The following is a 22,173-nucleotide window of genomic DNA, read 5'->3' as shown; positions in this document are numbered from 1 at the left end:
GGAAAGGGGGAAGAGATTATTACACAACCAGAGCTGCAAGATTCATCAGGAACCCATCAATACAACTGAAGGACTGGAACCTAATGAAATACTGTAATAAAGGAAAAACATGTACATATTTAAAAAATTATATACCCCAAACCCTGAGAAGCCTGAAACAAATCAACTATTCTATTATTTACCACACTACTATTCCACAACAGCAATGCAAGGGAGAAGGAAGAAATTTGTTGATAACACAAGCTTCATATTTTTTCACATATCCTTAGAAAAGACAGATAAGCAATTAAATAAAACAAAAATGCAACATTTATGTGTATTTTAAAAGTAAATATCCTTATTTTGAAACCACTTTCTTTTACATAGCGAAAAAAAACCCCAACCTATAGAACAACAAAAAAATTCCAAGTTTCAAAACAAACTCCAGCAAGTCTAAGAAGTATTGCTCATCTAGACAGTAAGGGAAAGGGAGAGGAGATTGTTACATATCTAGAACTCAATGGTTCATTAGGTATCATTCAATTTTGGTACTCAATAAATTAAACACAGTATGTAGGAACATACATTAAGTACACTCCCCCACCAACCCTAAACACCTCATTCCCACAACTATTCTATTACTATTACCCTATAGACAGTAAGGGAGAAGAGGCTACGATATACATCCACATCTCCCTGTACATTGACATTGGGTACTCTTATGTCCATAATAACACAGTATGAAATAAATTTAGTAAGACAATATAGTAGCAGGTACATTTATAAACATTTTCGTCATTCTTTCCCATATCCCCAAACAAAACTACTTTATTAGCTACTGTCTAAAGAAGCAATAAGAGAAAAGAAGAGATCTGTTATACTTTGAGCCTCAATTTTCTTTAAGCATGTATGCACTCATGCAAAGGAACAAGGACAAAATGAAATAGAAAAAAACATTTATATACACAAGTAATAGACAACCCCAGTCTCAAAGAGTAGACCAAAGCAACAGCAACTATGACCAGTCCTAGCATCCATGCGTGTAAAAAGGAGATAGGTAAACAGAACAATGCCATACTTCTAGAACTTCATGGGTTATCCACGTGTCCACAAGAAGCATGAGCAGTGCAGAACAAAATAACAATCACAAAATAGCAGCAAAAGCATTTCTACACACCTTTAAAACAAACTACCTTGCTCTCCTAACACCGCCTTAAAAAAGAAAAAAAAAACAAATAAGAACTCTGTAGTCTTGCCCATAATGCACAATATGGGAAAGTGGTTTCATGGGGGCAATATTTAAATCCTCATTAGGATAAAATACATAAAGTGAAAGAATATAAAAGTATATAGAGGGGCTGGGGATTTAGCTCAGTGGAAGAGCGCCTGACTGGCAAGCACAAGGCCCCGAGTTCGGTCCTCAGCTCTGGAAAAAAAAAAATCTATAAAAAGTATATAGAATACATATGTACATTTGAAAAATATCTATCCACCTTCCCTATACATCAACAAACCAATCAACTATTATACTAGCTTTGCCTAGTCAGACAATAAGGAAAGGGAAAAAGAGAAGATACATCATACTTTTGGACCTCCACTTTTCATTTGGTACTTAACTGCCAATGCAGAGAGTGAAACACAAAATAAAAGAACAAAAATTTGTCAGACGTTTGGTGGCTCTCTGTAATCCTAGCTACTCAGAAGGCTGAAATCTGAGGATCACGGTTTGAAGTCAATCAGGTGGAAAGGTCCATGAGACTTTTATCTCCAATTAACCACCCCCAAACCAGAAGTAGAGCTGTGGCACAAGTGGTAGAGTGCTAACCATGAAAACTCAGGGACAGTGCCCAAGCCCTGAACTCAAGCCCCATGACTGACAACAAAAAAAGAGCAAAAATATATACCTTAGATTTAAAAAAGTATATATATGGATTACAGGAAAGAAAGCTTTTTAAAAGAGTTAATTTCAATTTTAAAAAAATCGATGAAGGCAAAGGTAAGAAAAGCTACATCATACCTATGATACCGATTCCTACCTAAGTAATAAATGCAGGTTTTGAACTTGGACATGGCAGCACTGAACACTGAAGCATGCTCATAGGCCCATGGAATGTGTGAGGTTATGTAGGTGTTCAGCAATCTGATTGTAAATCATGGGTCCAGAGTTCCAGATGCTTTAATTTGAGAACTATCTTAAAACTAATTCAGTAATAGACTATCAGTAATCAATTAACTCAACACTTGTAAATCCCTTACTTCCTAACACTCTATAAACATTTTGCTTGGTGCCAGTAATTTGAATGCAGTTTGGGTTGCTTCTGTAGACCCAGTACTGATCAGCTCTTCTGTTCCTACAGTAGCTAAGGCCCATAAAATGAAAACACATATGGCAAAGAAAATTAGAGTCAAACCTATGATTAGTGAAGTTCGTGAATCTCAAAGTAATAGCAAACACATTCTGACTTAAAGAGACAAATAGACAAGACAAAGGAAGGCAGAGCTCCTGGTGGAAGCTGCCACTACTTGAAGTTTAACATATCTCATCATATTAATTTATATTAATTTCTACTTTCATAGGCTTTCAGATTTTCCATCCTTCCTAATAATCTGGTATGATACGTCCATTACATGGACATACCTCTGCAATGAACAGGATAATTATTCAGTAGGTAACCAGCCATGTCAGGCATCTGTGTGCTCAACTTCTGTGCTTTAGCACGAGTAGAAATGGAATAAAATTTACTTATTATACTGTAAATTGTACCTCTGATTCATTCCTAAGAGGTCCCATTATAAATGGGTTAGCATAACATTAAAATTATGAAATTCTCTGGGGAAATTAAGATGAGATCTACCCAAACTACAAGTAATTGAGGTGAAAGTTATAAATAAAACATGGGAATGAACAGCCTTTGAGTGTATAGACAGGAACAGATCATATGTTACCTCTTTTTGCCCATTTTATAAGGTTTTACTTTTAATAGCATCCCACACCACACACTTCATACATACACACAAGCAGATATTTAACAGAAAAAATAGATTAAGATTAAGATTTGCCATATGCAAAGTTAACATATTTTCAAAGTAATGTTGAGATGAGCTGTAAAACTGAAGGCTCTTTGAGAAGTAGCAAAGTTTAAATTGTATCAAAGCAGAATTTAGTAATATAAAAACTAGCAACAAAAAACTCTCAAACTTCTCACTCAAATTTAGTACTCTTGCTTCAGATTGAAAATACAAAGCCACACTAGCTTTAAGTGTTAACTAAATCATCTTTCTTTTACCAAAACACAAGATGAAGATCTATAATCATCTCAATTTGTATAACACATTTTTGATGGATCTGTGATTCTCAGAATGCAATATATTCCACTTAAAAACAGAGAGATAAATATTTAGAAAAGACTAACTTGGGAGAAAATATACTAGGTTAAAGCAAGGTATTTTTTAGCTTTCCAAACTTTTATATTTTCTTATATAAAAATATTTCCATAAAATAAAATATAATTTTATACACAACCCCACATATTCTAATTTCATATGTGCTGAATAAAAAAGGTGACCTTTCCTATTGCCTGATTCTGGTGTGTAAGTGCTCATAGGAATGAGCTTCCTTTTGTGTATACACAGACACCATTAGCAAACAAAATACAAAGTCTCACGAGTTATTAGTCTCTCCTAAGATTCAGTGAAACACACGACCTTGGTATAAGTCTGCATAGCTCAAAAAATTCAAGTACAGTATTTCTACTTCAGAAGGAGTGAAAAATGCCATACATTTTTGAACCCCTCATTTTTCTTTCTTTAATTCATTGGCCACTCCATTTAATGTTAATTTGGCCATACCAAAAGAAAAACTAAATGTATTTTTTTCAATCAAACAAAAAACTACTGTTTTCAATAGTGGAAAAAAAATTCAAAGCCCGCCACACTAAACATTACTTCAATTTGCTCCTTTCCACATTCTTTTTTTTTTCCCCTTTAAGGTACTATGGTGAACGTCAAATAAAAAAATCAAATTTCTCAAGGGCCTTATTTTAAAATATGCTTCTAACATGTCAGTGCATGATTAAAAATGAAAATCTATACATGGTATGATTGAGAGAGACAGTATGTATGATTTGTGAGGACAAAAGTTAACAAACAGCATTGTTAGTAAATGGTAATAAAAAATCATGAGGAAAAATGTCAGTGTAAACAGAATGCTTGCCACAAATACAGCAAAACTATGTTATGACGTAAGGTCAGTTGAGGGGCAGGTATGAGGATGGAAGGGAAGATATTGATATTCGTGAATAAAATAATTCTAATTAAAGCTTAATTGGAATATGGTAATTCTGTTAAAAAAACAGAAAGTGTAACATATTTGGAAATATTAACTTTTTGGCCTGGTTATTTAACTGTTCAACCCAACAAAATTTTTTTTGTAGCACCTGGCTATCTTACAGGAAAAAGGACAATAGTTATCATTATTTTTAAAACTCTTTTCAGCAAATAAAGGCTTACTTCAAAACTCCAAATCAAAGTAGACCAGTGCACCTGAGAAGAGCTCTCCACAGCTGCACGCCTGACTGCTCTGGTACCTCTATCTTCAAGGCTAATTCTACCACATTCCAGTAGCATCTATCCCAAGCAGCAACAATGAATGACAATTAGCAGCCTCCAAAGATGGTGGCACTTACAGTAGACTTTTCTTTGTTTCATTGTGTCAGTAACTCTGGATACTGAGCAACAGAACAGAATTCCAAAATCGATTTCTTTCCCATTTGTATACGTTCAAAGCAGAAAAAACTGCTCTTTGTTTCCTAGATGGTTGGCATATAGGTGAATATAATTTAGTGATAAATAACTATATACTGCCAAAAGACATTTCAGAAAAGACAGATGAAAAGTACAGTTGGGCCCTGAGCTAACTAGAGTTCTAACAGTGCAAACACTTGGCAGCAGTTCTGGCTTCACCTTGGCTTTTGCAAAAGCAGTAGAGCCCAAGTTCATAGCTCTCTGAATGGGCAACAGAATGAGGTGTAGCTGTTGGGCTACAGCCACCATGTTAGATCTCCGAGATTCTTGTCAATCCACTGGATATTCAGCTGAATGACTTCCAAGGCCTCCTGGACGCAATGGAGCTGAAAGGTTGCCTCTGATTGACTTTCAAAGAATGACTGGACCTGTAAATTCCACATGCAAGGGTTGCAAAAGAAGAAAAGGATAGCTAGTAAGTCTCAGGCAACACTGACAATCCTGATACAAGCTTTAACTTAAAGATGGCTGCGCTAGTATCCTGAAAACAGTAGAGAGACGTACTTTAACATTCCAGATTTCTATATGGAGCTCTCAATGAAGTAGGATGATATCTGAAGAGATGTTGAAAATGATCTTTTACTACTACTACTACTACTACTACTCTGCTCCTTACTACTTCTAACTAAAAGGAAGAAAATATGCTCAAGAAATAATGAGTAGAATCTGAAATTAGCCTTGGTGCTTTAAATTTATCCTTTGCTGCAATTCCTCAAGACAATTAACCACTTAAATACTTTGTATTAAGATGACAAGGGAAAAGTACTGAGAATGGACTTAGAATTTTCCATCCGTGTCATATATCCAACCCTTGTAGACTGACCTGGAAGCAAAATCATTACCCTTGATGAAGGGAAACAGAGAAGGGATAAAAATTAGCATGAAAAAAAATCTCCATTTCATATAAACTCAATAGCCTCAGGGGAAAAGGTTTCCCAGTTTCCCTTACTCCCATTTATATAACCAACCTCAGACAAATGTGCCTTTGTTGAAAATAGGTGAGTTGATCCAGCAACAATACTTTGTATGGTATAAGAGCCCAGATGGAACCTGGAAAAACCCAAATAAGAGAGAAAATATGAGGCAGGTGCTGGTAAACAAGGCCCTATTTCTGAGTGGAAAGAACACCTTACTGCCCAAAGCAGAGTGGAGTCCCGCTGCCCTTCAGGGAGGCAGCTGTCTAGACACACCTCCTTACATTGGAAGAAAAGGTGGGCAGAAAGGGGGGAAGGGGGACGTGGGATATCCAGTTCACTTTTTCAAAGATCATACACACCCAGAATATCATATTTGCTGTAGAAGACAAAGGAACAGACAAACTTGTCAAGCTAGATGATGCTCTCTAGCATGCTGTGAGTTTTTTGTTTGTTTGTTTGTTTTTGTTTTTGTTGCCAGTCCTGGGGCATGGACTCAGGGCCTGAGCACTGTCCTTGGCTTCTTTTTGCTCAAGGCTAGCACTCTACCACTTGAGCCACAGCGCCACTTTCGGCTTTTTTCTATATATGTGGTGCTGAGGAATCGAACCCAGGGCTTCATGAATACGAGGTGAGCACTTTACCACTAGGTCATATTCCCAGCCCTATAATGTGAGTTCTTAAATGATGACTTAACTGATGAGACATTTCCAACATGAAAAACTGAACCCACGCTATGCAATCATGTTTCTAAATGTAAAATTTTCTGGGTATCCAAAAAGTGTTTTCTCCTTATAAAACATCTTAACTCCTTCAAAACAACACAACTTTGAGCTTTTTTTTTTCCTAAATGCAGAATCTGAGAAATGGGGAGTTACTTAAACTTACTTCTGTACAAGCTTATTCCAGTTTTCTTTGACAAAATCCCAAGCCAGCAAGTGTCCAGAAAAATGTCGGCCCACTGTTCTAATGATAAATGACAACTTCTGAGTTCGGAAGCTATCGCCATGGAGGCTACTTTTCATTAACCTGAAAAACAGAACAGATTCAGCCTCTAAAATAAGAGTTCGTGAAGAAGTGTTGCCTGGACTTAAATTTGAATTGTTTTCCTAATTAATGCCCTAGAGTAATCCAAAGGAAATAGTTTTGATCTAATGTAAGATTAACATGTAAATTGAAAGCTGGTTATTTTTAAGTGACAAAATCATTAAAATAAGCACTTACATATACTGCCTGATAATAGTTTCTGGAAATTTAAGAAAGATATATATATTTCTAGAGAATGGGTTTTTTTTTCCAGATAAAAATCATTTTATTTCAGTAGGCAGATATACAACTACTTTTAAAACCTGGACTCTTTAGGCACATGCCAGTGACCCATGTCTGTAATCCCAGCTGCTTGAGGCTGAAAGCTGAAGGATCCAGGTTTGAAGACAGCCAAGGCAGGAAAGTCTGTGAGATTTTAAATTCTCCAAAATAACCAGCAAAACTGCAGGACAGAAGGCATAGTTTGTGGACAGAGTGCAGGCCAAACAAACAAGTTGAGCAAGTATGAGTCCTTCCTTAAAACTTGGGTACCATTAAAGAAAAAAGAGTCTGGCATTGGTGGTTCATGCCTGTAATCCTAGCTACTTAGAAGGCTGAGATCTGAGGGCTGGAGTTCAAAGCCAGCCCAAGCAGGAAAGTCCATGAAACTCTTATTTCCAATTAACCACCAGAAAACAGGTGCTGTGGCTCAAAGTAGTAGAGCACTAGCTTTGAGCTGAAGAGCTCAGGAACAGTACCCACGCCCAGATTTTAAGCCCCAAGTCCAACCAAAAAAGAAAAAAAAGAAAAACAAACTTGAACTAATTTGAACAATTTGACAGTGAAACATTTTATAATGTACCCTTATTAGTAGCAATAATAATATTATACAACACTGTAAGTCTATTTTATCACTGAACTCCATACCAGTAAAGCCTCTGCACATCCTCTGAGCTGGCGAGAGCTTCAAGTATTTTGTTCTTTTCTGCTTCAGAGCCTACAGTGCTGTACGAGCGTAAGAGGAATAACCAGCCTGTCTCAGTTTTTGCTCCAACTTTGAATACAGTAGTCATGACATCTGTAGGTATGCTATAGGAGAGATAATAAATTGTGAGAAAAACAGGAAATGCCCTGAATAAAAAAGGGAAGGAGCTGATTGGTTTTGGGGGCCAGTGTGGTAATCATTACAAAAATCTTAACTACACAATTAGGGTAATAAAAAGATCTATGCTCAGTGGGGTGAAACAGGGTAAATATATTTTAGTTTTCTGAGGAAACTCCATTCTGATTTTTATAGTGGTTGTACTGGTTAACATTTCCACCAACAGTGTGTGATGATTTCTTGTTAGCATTTGTTGTTTATTTTCTAGACAGTAGCCACTCTGAATGGAGGGAGATGGAATTTTAGTGTAGTTTGGTTTGTATTTCTTTTTTTGGATAAGGATGTCTGAACCTTTCTTCAAGGATCTGTTAGCTCTGTGGAAAATAAGTCAATATAGAAATATATTTGTATACCCATAGTTCTGTAGCATATTTACAACAGGCAAATTGTGGAATTTTCCCAGGTGTCCAATAATAGAGGAATGAATAATAAAAATAAGAAACATATGTAAATATTACATAGATTAAAGAAAATGAAATTAATTAATTTGCAGGAAAATAAATGGAACTGGAGGTCATCATGTTGAGTATAAGCTCAAAAATATCACATGTTCTCATTCTCTATATATGTACATATATACATATGTATACATACACATAGACACATATGTGCATTGATACATATACATAGAACATGATTCTAACTATAGGACTATCTGGAGGAATGGGAGAGGAAAAAGAATCAAATGTGAATAATACCAAATGTACTGAAACTATGTAAATAGTCTGGAAAATACATTGTTACACTACATTACAGCACAGTATGTTATTAATAAAATAGTAAATATGTGGGGTAGTCTCTGTGAAAAGATGAAACATAGTCCATTCCCTTGATTATAATCTCAGAGGTAAAAATGACTTTCAAATTTCCCACCCTAACTTTCCATCTGATAAGTGAATCTTCTCTCTGTAGTGCCTACTAAGGAACTAGTAGAGAATGGATTATCAATATGAACATGGCTACTAACTGTTTACTCAAACTTCTATAATGTGTTCCTAAATTGAACATGACTTGTCACCAAATACCACCTATATCAATGCTTTCTATCAAAAACTCAGAGATTAGGAGCTTGGGCTATAGCAAGGTGAGGCAGTTTTTGCCTATCATATGTAAGGCAGGAATATGTTTAAATGGACTGTTTATGCACTGTTTGTGGTAATGTAAACTGGTAAGCTCCTATGGAAAACAAAGTGGCATGGCAGTTTCTAAAAAAATATTTTTTAATGACTGTGATCTAGCAACACCATTTTTTGGATGTGTATTCAAAAGATTTGAAACAAACATCCAAAAGATTTGAAAGAATCTCCAAGAAACATTATACACTTGTGTTCAAGGTAGTATTATTCACAATGGCAGAAAAAGTAGAAGCAATTCAAAAGTCTATACTTAAATAACTGGCTAAATGATATGTGCTGACAAATATACATAACTTTTTCATCCTTAGAAAAGAAATGGACACATGCTAACAACACATAGAGCCTTTAAGACATTTTGCTAAGTGAAATAAACTAGTTGGAAAAACACAGATATTGTATCTTATTTTACTTATATGCGGTGTCTAGAATATTCAATCAGAAAGCAGAATAATGATTGTCAGGAAATATCTAGAGGAAAGAATTGGTACTTGTTCAATGGACAGAGTTTCAGTCTTGCAAGAGAAAAAAAGAGTTTGGGGGATCAGTGCCCTACAGTGCAAATATACTTAGTACAACTGAACTATATACCAAAAAATGCTTAAGGTGGCAAATAAAGTTTGTGTATTCAAACATACAATTTCAAACGTATTTGTGAACACAGATGCCTTGAGTGCATCTACATTAGTATTTAGTTTTATAACATAACCCAGAATGAGAAGATCCTGGTGTCAGCACAAGGTGTAAAGTAACAAGGAGATGTGCACTTCACCTCTGGGTCCCGTTGGATGCCATCCAAGCATCAAACAGCTTCATGGCTGCAGTGTTGCAGTCCCCCAGTCTGTGAGTGCAAGCAAAATCCAGCAAGACTGACCGAAGCTCTCGCCCAGAGGGGGTACCATCATCAGTCCAAGTTTGTTGTTGGGTTTGGTTTTGAAGCAAATTATAAACTCTTGTCTAGAGAGATAAAATGGATTATAATGAAGTACTAACAATTAGACAATGAAAACACTCGATACAAATTCATGGCTTTTCCCCAAGATTTAACATTGAGGGGAAAATGAGCACAGATATTACATCCTTATTAAATATTAACTGACATATAAAGTTTAAAGTTTTGCTGGGACAGAAACATTCAATAACAAATTTATAACCAAGATAGAGTTATGATACTCTAACTCAGAAAGAATTAATGACCTCTGTGTAGTAGAAAACTTTTATTCTGCGTGCACACTGCAAGAAGTTTTCTCCTGCCAAAAAGCATCACCTATGACCACGGCTGGAAAGAGGGTATAACTTCCTGACCTTAAGACATTAGAATCTATAAACCCACAAAGCAAAGAGAGAAATATACTTCAGTACTGATAATGTCTAAATGTTTCTAAATACAATATAAATGTATAGCAAACAAATCAACAGTTTGATGTTACGGTAAGTTAACTGAACTGAACTTCCAAGAAAGTGAGGCCTGTACAGAGTAGGCATTCAGAGGTTATTTTTTGTACTCTTTTTATGTAAAAACTTTCAAGTCTATGGAAATGTACAATGAACACTTACATGTAACGTTCAATTTCTTTATAAAACATAATTTTCTTCATAAGAATCACTGTCAATCCCTAAAATGAATCTAACTTGAAGAGTGCTGAACTGCTGAGGTCATTTTCTTGGCAGACCTTCCCTGAATAAGTCTCCTGTGGAGTTACACAGTGATGGAAAAGAGACTCTGTATGAAGAAGGATTGGGGGTTTGGTGTTTTTGTTTGTTTTTTAATAACATGTCATCTTGTTTTTGTTTGTTTAAAGCAAATGGAAGAGAGATGGGAAGCCTTGTGGAATGAGGGAGGGGCCAAGGATACGAGGGACTAGGTTGACCTGATACACTGACCGATAAACCAGGTGGATTAAAGCAGTGCAGGCAGCCCAGCGTGCACACATGCCCGTGGACAGTGCAGCTTGCCTGGACTTCCCCAGCTTTTCAATAGCACTGTGGACAGCACACTGCTGTCAACGATGAAGAATGGAAAAAAATCAAAAGCTACACATTACTTTCAAATAGACACAAAAGAATAATGTGTGAGAGAGAAAAAAAAACACTTCACAAGTTCAAACCTTAGTGAGAAAAATCTCCATGGAGAATCGTGGCAATGCTCACTGAGACCGTACAACAACACAAGAAGCCCAGGGAAATGGCAGAGTAAGGCACCGAGTGCCAAGAATACCGATCAGTGCCAGATGCTGGGAAAATCCAGAGTTATTATACCACTGGAAATACAAAGTGGAGTTTTGCTACTTGGACTGACTATAAAATAATTAAGACAAATTCAGTTGATTTTAAATATATCTCAAATTATAACATAAAAAGTTTTATTAAAAACAATCCTACTTCTAGAAAGACTCTGATGTTATAAGATCAGTTAATTAATTCGGATTATGGTTTCTTTTTTCTTTGTTCTTATAGTACTAGAGTTTGAACTCAGAGCCTTGTACTTGCTAGGCAGGCACTATACTGCTTGAGCCTTACTCAACACTTTTTGCTTTTAATTGTTTTTCAGATAGTGTCTCATTTTTGCCCAGGATTGGCCTTGATACTCCTACCTACACCTCCTGCATAGCTGAGATTAGAGGAGTATACCATCATAATAAATAATATATTTAGTAAGGTAAACATCTTGCTAACTTTTGGTCTGGGCTAGTCTAGAATGTAATCTACCCAATCTCCACTTCCTGCAGAGTTGGGATTGACCAGCCACAAGTTATATTTTCAATATTCATATTCAAAAAATTACTTTCCCCTTTTATAAATAAAGCCTGTTGGGGCTGGGAATATGGCCTAGTGGCAAGAGTGCTTGCCTCCTATACAAGAAGCCCTGGGTTCGATTCCCCAGCACCACATATACAGAAAATGGCCAGAAGTGGCGCTGTGCCTCAAGTGGCAGAGTGCTAGCCTTGAGCAAAAAGAAGCCAGGGACAGTGGTCTGGCCCAGAGCCCAAGGCCCAGGACTGGCCAAAAAATAAAAAAATAAAGCCTGTTTTCTTACAGCTTCCCCATTAATCTTTTGAAATTAAAGCTTATTAAATTCTAAAAGCGAATCCTATGATTTCATAAAGTAAAAATAGGACATGAGGAGTAGGAATAAGTTGATAGATTGTATAACCTACAAATGCTAGATATGTAATAACATGTAACAATAATAATATAAAATGATTTTAAAAGTAAAACAGACAGGGAAAGATTCTGGCACTGGAGTTATGTATTACATTTTGATTTACTGCTTTAATTTTACACTGATATGCTCAGGGAGTTGTTCCTAGGTCAACTGAGTTTCTTAAAAGTGAAATGTCAGATTTTTATTGTAAAGGGTTTATCCCACCTATGTCTCATATATAAGAAAACGGCAGATTTGTAAGTAATAAATTAGAAATATGGCTACGGTCTGACATTAACTTCAGATGAAAACAATTTAACACAATTTAAATGTATCTTCAGTCTCTACCGACCACAACCCCACAAAACACACCACATTATTTGTGCAGCTTTCATACCAATATGATCAATAAATATATAATTCTTTAGCTACAATTGCATAAGAACTAATTAGATAACAATATTAAACACTACCACATTTGAACTTACAAAAGTCTGCTACCCCAACTCCTAACTACAAATTGCTTTCATAGTTTGAGTGTTTTTGTTTGTTTTTGGAATACAATGATTTAAAATCAGGGCCTGGTGCTTATTTAGGCTGGCATGCTACTGCTCCAACCCTCTTTTTTTTGTACTGATTAGTTCTCGAAACAGGGTCTTTCTTTCTGCTCTGGTACATGGCAAAACCATGATCTGCCATGGCTCATGACAGGCATATACAACCCCATCTAGATTGTTTCTATTGAGATGAAGTGCTGAAGACTTTTCTGTCCAGGTTAGCCTAGAACCTACATAGTTTAGGATGCTAGGCATGCATCACTATCTTGAGCTACAGGCTGAGAAAGTGTTTTTAAGCTTGTTTGCCTGGGCTTGCTTCCAACTGTGATCCTCCTTTCCCCAGTCCCCAAAGTAGCTAGTATTAGAGGCATGACTCACTGGAACCTGACTTTATAGTGAGAGTTTTGATGTTAGCAGAATGCAATAAGATTCAAGTACAAATTTAAAGGAAATAGGTTCTTCCTCTTGATGAGCTACAGTAAAATTGGGTTTAGCTAAATAAATCTTGCCTATACCAAGATATTCTGTGTTTACTTCTGAAAACTTGAATTTTACCTTTCACATTTAGATGTATGATGAATCTGGAATTGGTTTGTGGTGTAGATTGTTTTGTGGGGGTAGATAGCTGTTTTTCCAATATGGGGATCTAATTATCCAACAAGAATGTATATCACTTAATGTATTTATTTTTAATTATAGAATTACTTTGGAGATGATTAGTATTATATCAAATCAATACCAGATAAGGTAGCACATTAGTTTTCTATAGCTGCCATGACAAATTGTTATAAATTTGGTATTAAAAAATAAAAGAAATTTATCTGGTACCAATGGCTCTTATCTATAATCCTAGCTACTCAGGATACTGAGATGTGAGAATCAGCCTTCAAAGACAACATGGGTAGAAACTTTCTCAAGACTTTATCTCCAATTAACCTGTAAAAATACTGGATCAGAGGCATGACTCAAGTGGTAGAGTGTCAGCCATGAGCACAAAAGTTGAGAAGAATGAGAGGCTCTGAGTTCAAGCCCTAGTGTGGGCACAAAAAAAGAAAGAGAGACAGAGAAAAAAAGAGAGAGAAGGAGGGTGGGAGAGAGAGAAAGAAAGAGAGAGAAGAAAGAAAGAAAGAAAGAAAGAGAGAGAGAGGGAGGGAGGGAGGGAGGGAGGGAGGAAGGAAGGAAGGAAGGAAGGAAGGAAGGAAGGAAGGAAGGAAGGAAGGAAGGAAGGAAGGAAGGAAGGAAGGAAGGAAGGAAGGAAGGAAAGGAGCTGGGGATATGGCCTAGTGGTAAGAGTGCTTGCCTGGTATACATGAGGCCCTGGGGTTCAATTCCTCAGCACCACATATATACAGAAAACGGCCAGAAGTGGCGCTGTGGCTCAAGTGGCGTAGTGTTAGCCTTGAGCAAAAAGAAGCCAGGGACAGTGCTCAGGCCCTGAGTCCAAACCCCAGGACTGGCACCCAAAAAAAAAAAAAAAAAGAAAGGAAGGAAGGAAGGAAAGAAGGAATGAAGGAAGGAAAGAAAGAAAAGGAGGAAACAAAGGAAGGAAGAGGGAAGAGGGAGGGAGGGAGGGAGGGAGGGAGGGAAGGAAACATCAGGAATTTATTTTGTTCCAGAGGCTAGTGGCCAATGTCAAGTTTTTGATAGGTAAGATTTGTTTCTTCTGGGAACAAACTGTTATGACTTCTTAGCTTCAAGTGGCTTTCAGCAGCTATGACATTCTTTGATTTATCACTCAGTCCTACAGTTCTTGACATGCCTTTTCTCTGCACCTTTGTCTCTCAAATTTATCTATTGTTCTGAAGATGTCAGTCATTAGGTTAGATGGCAAACTCAGTATCACTTGTTTTAACCTGATTATATCTAAAAATGGCCTATGTATTTCCAAATAGTACAACATTCTCAGTTTCCAAAGAGACATGCATTTGAAGGAGAGGAAACATTATTCAACCCAATACAGGTAGCAAGAATTGGGACTAATATTATTTTATCCCACTACAAAGGACTATTGTTGGGTCTAAGTATATCCTAAAAGGAGGCAGAATATCTGTCTATTATGAAGCTGTCCAGCTAGTTAGTTTTGTGATGTAAAAGCATTCTTCCACATGCCTTTCTATTAATACTATTTACTTTTAGTCTCTGAAAGCTACCTCTGTGATGAGAACAAAGACATTAAATTCAAGGAGTTGGGTCTTTGGAATCTTTTCCTATTAAATTTAAGTAGCTCTTCTTTCCTGTTGCATCTTAGGCTAGATAGTTCTCAGTTTTCTAGGGTGCTTTGTGTTTATAAGGAACCTAGTTCCTTAACAGGGTGGCTAGAGGGTAAGGATAGAAGGGTTAATATGTGTTTCTAAGATCAATTGCCAGGTCATGTTCCAGATACTTGTTCTTATTAGAGCTGGTAGTTGAAAGCACTTATGAAATCGAAAATGATTTTTAAAAATCGTATCTACTGAAAGAGATCCCAGAAGTTATTTAGCATTAGCATCACACTAATGGGTAGCTTGCTTTGGGATCAGATCAGAAGCTTCTGGGGAGGTGGTGCTTTGCAATTCCACCTGGCTCATCTCCCTGGCATTCCTCCCTCTGGGAGAGTCACACTCATGATAAGACAGCTTACCACAAGTGATGTGCAGTAGGACAAGACAGGTAGAGGGAAAGCTGCTTTCACAAAGTGATTTATAACCCAAGCCATTCCTTTTGCCAGCAAGTTTACCTAAACTACAAAGACTTATTCTAATTCCTGGTCTAATACTTCCTTTTTACAAAGTTTGCCTTTTGCCTGGGTGGCTGAAAAAAATAACTTATCGAGCATGCCTTGTATTCTGGATATGTTGAGTTAGAGCATTAGATACAGTTAATCATTCCCTCTCAAGCTTCTCAAGACTCAACCAGTAATTTAGTACTGAAAGTGTCTAAATAACAACTGTTAGGATTTTCATTTGTTTCTTGAGGCAATATTAGCGTTTGAACTTAAGAGCTTTGCATTTGTGAGGGAGGCCCTCTAGCACTTGAGCCAGGCCTCCAGTAAGATTGATTTTAAGGTTAACAATCCAATGCCAAGTCTCCTTTAGTACCTGCTGAGACACTTCTACTCAGAGGTATCACTCACTACACATGGGAGGAAAATCAGCAAGAAGCCTAAGCAGGATATTTTCCGTCTACACAACTCCCTTTGTATAATAATGATTAGAAAATGAATGGGGATGTTGGCTTTGAAAAAAGGGCCCATTTCAAGTGTTCTTTGTGTAAAAAGAAAACAACACTTGAAAATAGATATTTCCTTTTCATGTAATGTCATTTTTGAGAGCAGTCTCAAAGTCAGTATCTTGATATTGAAACAATACTTCTTCAGGGGAAGCCTTTATCATGGTGGGCAATGAATTTGATTTAAAGTAAAAATTTCATAACCAAAAAATTGAAGAAAATGGAATGCAGCTAGTTGCTCTTGTTTTGACTTTGCTTTTATTTTTACCTCATTAAAAACTTAATGGAACAATTTTAAGAGCAGCCAACTAGAGAAACTGGACAAAGGCAGACTTACCACTAGTCTTGAGGCCAGATCCATGTGCCCTAGTTTTTCAAGAAGGTTATAGATGAGGTTTGTTTGGTGCAGAGCTTCAGTGATGGGTGCAGTATAGTTCTCATTTTTCAGATAATCAAGCAAATCGAAGGCCTTCTTCAGAGGCACCTTGCCTAGGCTAAAGAATACAATAGGAGAGGTGAACATGATGCGATGCACAGAACTCGAGGCATATTGGAGAGAAATCAGCTGGATGGCAAGTTTTATAGATCAGAACTTTAAGTTTAGAGTGGAATACTGTAATGCATAGACTCAGATTATTGTTTTTAAGTGGCCCATGGGTAAAGCTGTATTGTAAGAGAAGTACACATCATAGCTCATTTTTGTATTCCATAAGCCACTTGTGCTATTGACTCAGTGACAACATAGCAATGTTTTAGATGAGAAAGAATATCATTAGTATTAATTTTATTTATTACATATTTACATTTACTAGAGGAGGAAGGGCATAGAAAGTTACCTGAGCCAGATAAGGAAAATAAGTTTTGTTGGGTACCAGTGGCTCATGACTATAATCTTACCTACTCAAGAGGCTGAGATCTGAGGTTCAAGGCACAAAGCCAATTTGGCAGGGAAGCCCAAGAGACCCAGATCTCCAATTAATCACCAAAAAGCCAGAAGTAGAAGTGTGGCTCAAGTGGTAGATTAAGCTTGGAACACAAAAGTTTAAGGATATCACTCAGACCCTGAGTTGGACAGTGCTCAGGCTCCAAGAACTGTACACACACACATACACCCCCCCCACACACACACAGAAGAAGAAAAAAAAACCTTTTATTTATTCTTATATGGATTTTTTCTGTAAAATCTGTTAAGGAAATATCCATTTAAAAATTAATGTACCGGGCTGGGGATATAGCCTAGTGGCAAGGGTGCCTGCCTCGGATACACGAGGCCCTAGGTTCGATTCCCCAGCACCACATATACAGAAAACGGCCAGAAGCGGCGCTGTGGCTCAAGTGGCAGAGTGCTAGCCTTGAGCGGGAAGAAGCCAGGGACAGTGCTCAGGCCCTGAGTCCAAGGCCCAGGACTGGCAAAAAAAAAAAAAAATAAATAAATAAAAATAAAAAAAAATAAAAATTAATGTACCATGTTGGAAATAAAGCTATACAATTTGTGGAAAAGGGAGATAGGAGGGGGGAAACTGGGAGAGAATGAGGGAGTGGGTGACACCGTTCCAAAGAAAATGTTCTCATTATTGTCTTACATAACTGTAACTCCTGTGCTCTGCACATCTCCTTTACAATAAAAATTTAAAAATATAGTCAGCATATAGAGATCATAGCAGTGGTGGTCAAGGGAGTATAAGAAGACTACTTCATAAAGAAGGAATAAAAATGGGAAGGTCAAGTCTGATGGGATCCATGTGTACATTCTCTATGATTCTAGGCCTATTATCAGTCCCAACTGGTAATCTCTTTAGAGATCTCTTGCCTCTGGGATTCTCCAATGCATGAGGAGCAAACAGAGAGGTTCAGATGGCCAGCTTCGTGCATCAGACCAATGGGTAAGCACTAAACTTCACAGTAGAAATTCCCTCATGAAACAACATAAAGCCTGAATTCCTATAATAACTTATTCAGCAAACTATGCATCCTGTTTGCTGATATCTACTTTTGAATTATTATCAAATTCTGTTTTACACTACTGAGCTGTTGGCATTTTATTTGTAGTTGATGTTTCCTAATAGATCATAAAATCCCTGCAAACAAAGGACAGGACTTGCATTTCCCTCATCTTGGAAAATGAATTGTTCCTGACTCATACATACTAGTGCTTTCAAACCATTTCTGAAATGTTTTTAGTTTCACTAGTAGTTTTTATAAAAAAAACAAAAAAAAACAATATTGTAAACCAAGCATACTATACCCTGCAAGTTCAAAGATGTTGTTGATAAGATTGGCTCGGTCCTTGTCACTCAGAACATAAGGATTCACTTTCAACTGTTCGATCAGTGCAGCCCAGTCTTCATCTGCATAGTGTACAATATAATAGCCAGTCATGTTTGTATTGACTTTGACCCACCGCACTTGTTCTGTAAGGTTGATGACACCTAAGAAACAGAAAATGAGATAGTAAGTGAAAACATAATAGGGCAAGGGAAAACAATGAGTGTTTTGCTTGTTTTAAGATAATACAGCACATTTTTTTTTTCAGAGCTGAAGACTGAACTCAGGACCTTGTACTTGCCAGGCAAGTGCTCTTCCACTGAGCTAAATCGCCAATCCATAGTTTCATATTTCACTAAATACCCACATCTTGGTGCAGTTATTTTCATGCTAGCAAAGGTTACCATACATTCACTTAAGAATTACTTATTTATCATAAATTATTGGCTATGGGCTATCAAGGGAGCACACATGGTAAAGTTAAGTAAGTTTCTGCTTTTATGGTGTAATATAGGTAAGTATAAATATAGGTAATATCATATGAATGCAACTGATGGAAAAAGAAAATATACCATTCTATTGGAGAAATATTTCATCCCAACGAGAGAATTTTTTGGAAGAAATGACAACAGAACTGCCATTCTCTTAGGTTATAGGTTCTTTTTAGTACATGTAAGTGTTAGCCAGGTGAAAAATGTTAGTGGGGATCTTTAGTATTTATGGCCCAAAGAGAATTTATGTATGGTATCCATGTACTCAACTTGCTCCTAAGTTCATTATGGCTGAGAAGGAGGGACAAAGGTATAAAGAGCAGGCAGGAGGAGAAAACAATAGAGAGCTATCCTCTTGTCTTTTGTTACGTTTGTAAAGGAAGAATAAAGCTATTTAGAAAAGTTACTTGATTCAAAGCAAGCAAAATAAACAAGGAAGGTTTAAGACTTCCTTAGGCAATAATATGAAATAATTGAATTAAAAGAATAGAAATGTTAGATGTGCTTTTTGGACTCCTACTATTACATATATAAATGTTGAGAAGACTGTTAGAAATTTCTACAAAATTTTTTCAATGAATATAAAAATAATGAGGAACTGACAACAAAATAAAAAACCTTTAAAGCCAGCAACAAGAATGTGGATTCAGTGTAATAGCAGTATGCTTCTAGGTACCCTGAGATTCACTGTTTCTTAGGATATAAGTTCTATGAGCTTTGTTTTGTTACTGCTAATACTGCAGTCAGAGAAAAGTACCTAGCAGGTGCTAACAAGACACTGGTTACATTAATGGACAAATGAACAAATAATGGCTATGACATAGGAAACAGTTTCAAATCACATAAAATGAAGTATAAATATAATTATGACATAATCCTATTTCAAAGTAATAAATACTTTATGATAAAGAAGAGTACAGATCAGGAAAACAATCCAAATGGTTAGCATCTTGGAGTGTATTTCTTGTCATGCTTTATGCTATATATGTTTTAATTAATAAATACCATACAGTGGAACTATACACAATTATTTTATCTTACAGTTTTAACTACCAGGTCTCTCTCCTTTTTTCCATTTTCTTCATACATGGTTTTCAAATGTCTTTTAATATTCCATCTCAAGACCTGCTACAGCTCCTATTTGAAGAATTTAGACTTTTAACATTTCACATTATAATAATTCTCTAGTGAAATTTTGCATTTATGAAATGCTTCAGAAACACATTTTTTTTTTTTTTTTTTTTTTTTTTTGCCAGTCCTGGGCCTTGGACTCAGGGCCTGAGCACTGTCCCTGGCTTCTTCCCGCTCAAGGCTAGCACTCTGCCACTTGAGCCACAGCGCCGCTTCTGGCCGTTTTTCTGTATATGTGGTGCTGGGGAATCGAATCTAGGGCCTCGTGTATCCGAGGCAGGCACTCTTGCCACTAGGCCATATCCCCAGCCCCAGAAACACAATTTTTAAATGAAGCATATATTAGTAGCTATAGTTTTATTGCTTGTCAGCTTCAAATAAATGAATTAGTCAAATATATGAAATTACCTTTGTTACTCCAGTTCTATTATTACTATAAAAGTTGTTTAAGAGAGAAAAGACCCTTTTCTTTAGGCACTGGGTTTTAAACTCAAGGCTTTGTACTTGCAAGGTAGGTACTCTATAGCTTGAGCCATGCCTGCAGCCCTTGATAAAAATATATCTTAATAGGACATATCATTCTTTCTGACTGAGAAATTCAGTACTATTTTCTGTTGTATTACTGATATAGCAACAGATGGAAAAGGCAATTAGATTAAATGTAGAATGCCATTCTGAAGAACATTTGTGATGGCAATAGTTGGGGCTATTTAATGAATTAATTATGAATAAAATTAGTATTATTATTAGTTCTTCCAAAAAGTATTAATACTCTCCAAGTTACTACACACAACTCTTAGCTTTTTTCAAGACAGGAAGGGCACAAGAGCCGGTCTCCACTGCTGAAAAAAGGAGCCAAGGAAGAAGGATGGCAATTATTGCATCAAGTAAGAGCAGGGAATTATGAAATGCTGAATATCCTGGCTGATAAGCAACTTGCCTATCTGTCAACCTAGCCAAGTCCAGATGGTAGAGCAGAGGAATGAAAACGATTGAGGTTTCCATGTGGATGAGGCTATTCTCATCTGCTTTTAATTAAAAGATTAACAGTTCGATTTTTACAGTCCACTGAATAGTAAAAAAAAAAAAAAATTAAAAAAAAAGAGGGACCGATTCCAATCCTAAATGGCTGAAGCAATCTTAATTGTGACTTTTCAAAAACTATGTCAATGAGCTATGACATCAACTACTGTTTTACAAAGAACCATTAAAATGGAAAGAAAAACATATTTTTCTACAAAGCTATAGAATGTGCTGTCCGTTTGTTCCAGAGGACTAGCATGACGCAGCAGTTGCGATGCGGCCCCACCCCAGGTAACAGGCATTACCTTCCCAGGTTCATTCCCTTTCTATTACAGAGGCAAACCGCAAGAACAAGAATGTTACATGGTAAGCATTCGAATCACTTTCCTTTCCCAATTTCCTTTCATTCTTATGCCAATCCTAGGACTTGAACTATGGGCCTGGGCACTGTCCCTAGCTTCTCTTCCTCAAGGCTAGTGCTCTATCACTTGAGCCACAGCACGTCTTCCAATGTTTTAAGAGTAGTTTATTGGAGATAAGAGTCTCATGGACTTTTCTGGCCAGGCTGGCTTCAAATCATGATCCATAGATCTCAGCCTCCTGACTGGCTAGGATTACAGGTGTAAGCCACCGGTGCCCAGCTATTGCTATGTTTTTAATCTCACAGAAACATTTCTGATACAGTTACATGTTTTTCAAAACAAGAATTTTTTCTGTTAGACTTTTTTTCTATTGTTAAAGTGAGTAAGACAAGAAAATAGGAATAAAGGAGAAAAAAACATTTTCAGTGTATATGTCAATATGTAACTTTGAAAATAGTCCCTTTCAGCTTTTCTTGTGAAAAACAACAAATAATTGTTCAAAATTCATCTACATGAGGAAAAGTGACAAAGATATTAGCTAAATATAATAATTATATGATTAAACTATTGGATTAATCTAGCAACCTTAAAACTAATACAAAGTAAGAATTTTGAAATACAGTACTAGTTGCTCATGTACATAATCCTAGCTACTCAAAAGGTTGAGGACTGTGGTTCGAAGGGAGCCCAGGCGTAAGTCCATGAGAATCTTATTTCCAATTAATGATTAAAATCTTGGAAAGCAGATCTGTGGCAAAAGGCTGGTAGCACATCAGCTTTTAGAGATAAATCTTAGAGACAGTATCCAGGCTCTGGGTTCAAGCCCCAATACTAGAAAACACACACAGACACACACACAGACACACACACAGACACACACACACACACACACACACACACACAGATTTAAGAAACCACCATAATACTCTGTTAAACTTGTATAACATAAAAATAAGCCTGCCATCATCCTATCTG

At 36.7% G+C, this 22,173-nt stretch overlaps 1 protein-coding gene across 1 annotated transcript in view; it reads right to left on the bottom strand.

Moving 5' to 3' along the window:
* Nucleotides 1–1,913: 1,913 nt before the first annotated feature.
* LOC125339769 (leucyl and cystinyl aminopeptidase) overlaps nucleotides 1,914–22,173 on the bottom strand; it is a 75,015-nt gene continuing 54,755 nt past the window's right edge. The window contains exons 12-18 of the mRNA XM_048331006.1: nucleotides 18,172–18,355; nucleotides 16,264–16,420; nucleotides 9,790–9,974; nucleotides 7,650–7,811; nucleotides 6,585–6,725; nucleotides 5,751–5,832; nucleotides 1,914–5,150 (exon numbers count right to left, since the gene is read on the bottom strand). Coding sequence (XP_048186963.1) covers nucleotides 5,019–5,150; nucleotides 5,751–5,832; nucleotides 6,585–6,725; nucleotides 7,650–7,811; nucleotides 9,790–9,974; nucleotides 16,264–16,420; nucleotides 18,172–18,355 — 1,043 coding nt within the window. The 3' untranslated portion in view covers nucleotides 1,914–5,018. The remainder of the gene's footprint in view (nucleotides 5,151–5,750; nucleotides 5,833–6,584; nucleotides 6,726–7,649; nucleotides 7,812–9,789; nucleotides 9,975–16,263; nucleotides 16,421–18,171; nucleotides 18,356–22,173) is intronic.

The sequence above is a fragment of the Perognathus longimembris genome, chromosome 22 (genome assembly GCF_023159225.1).
Source record: "Perognathus longimembris pacificus isolate PPM17 chromosome 22, ASM2315922v1, whole genome shotgun sequence".
In the NCBI taxonomy this organism is placed as follows: Eukaryota; Metazoa; Chordata; class Mammalia; order Rodentia; family Heteromyidae; genus Perognathus; species Perognathus longimembris.
This window is presented reverse-complemented; position numbering and strand designations above follow the sequence as displayed.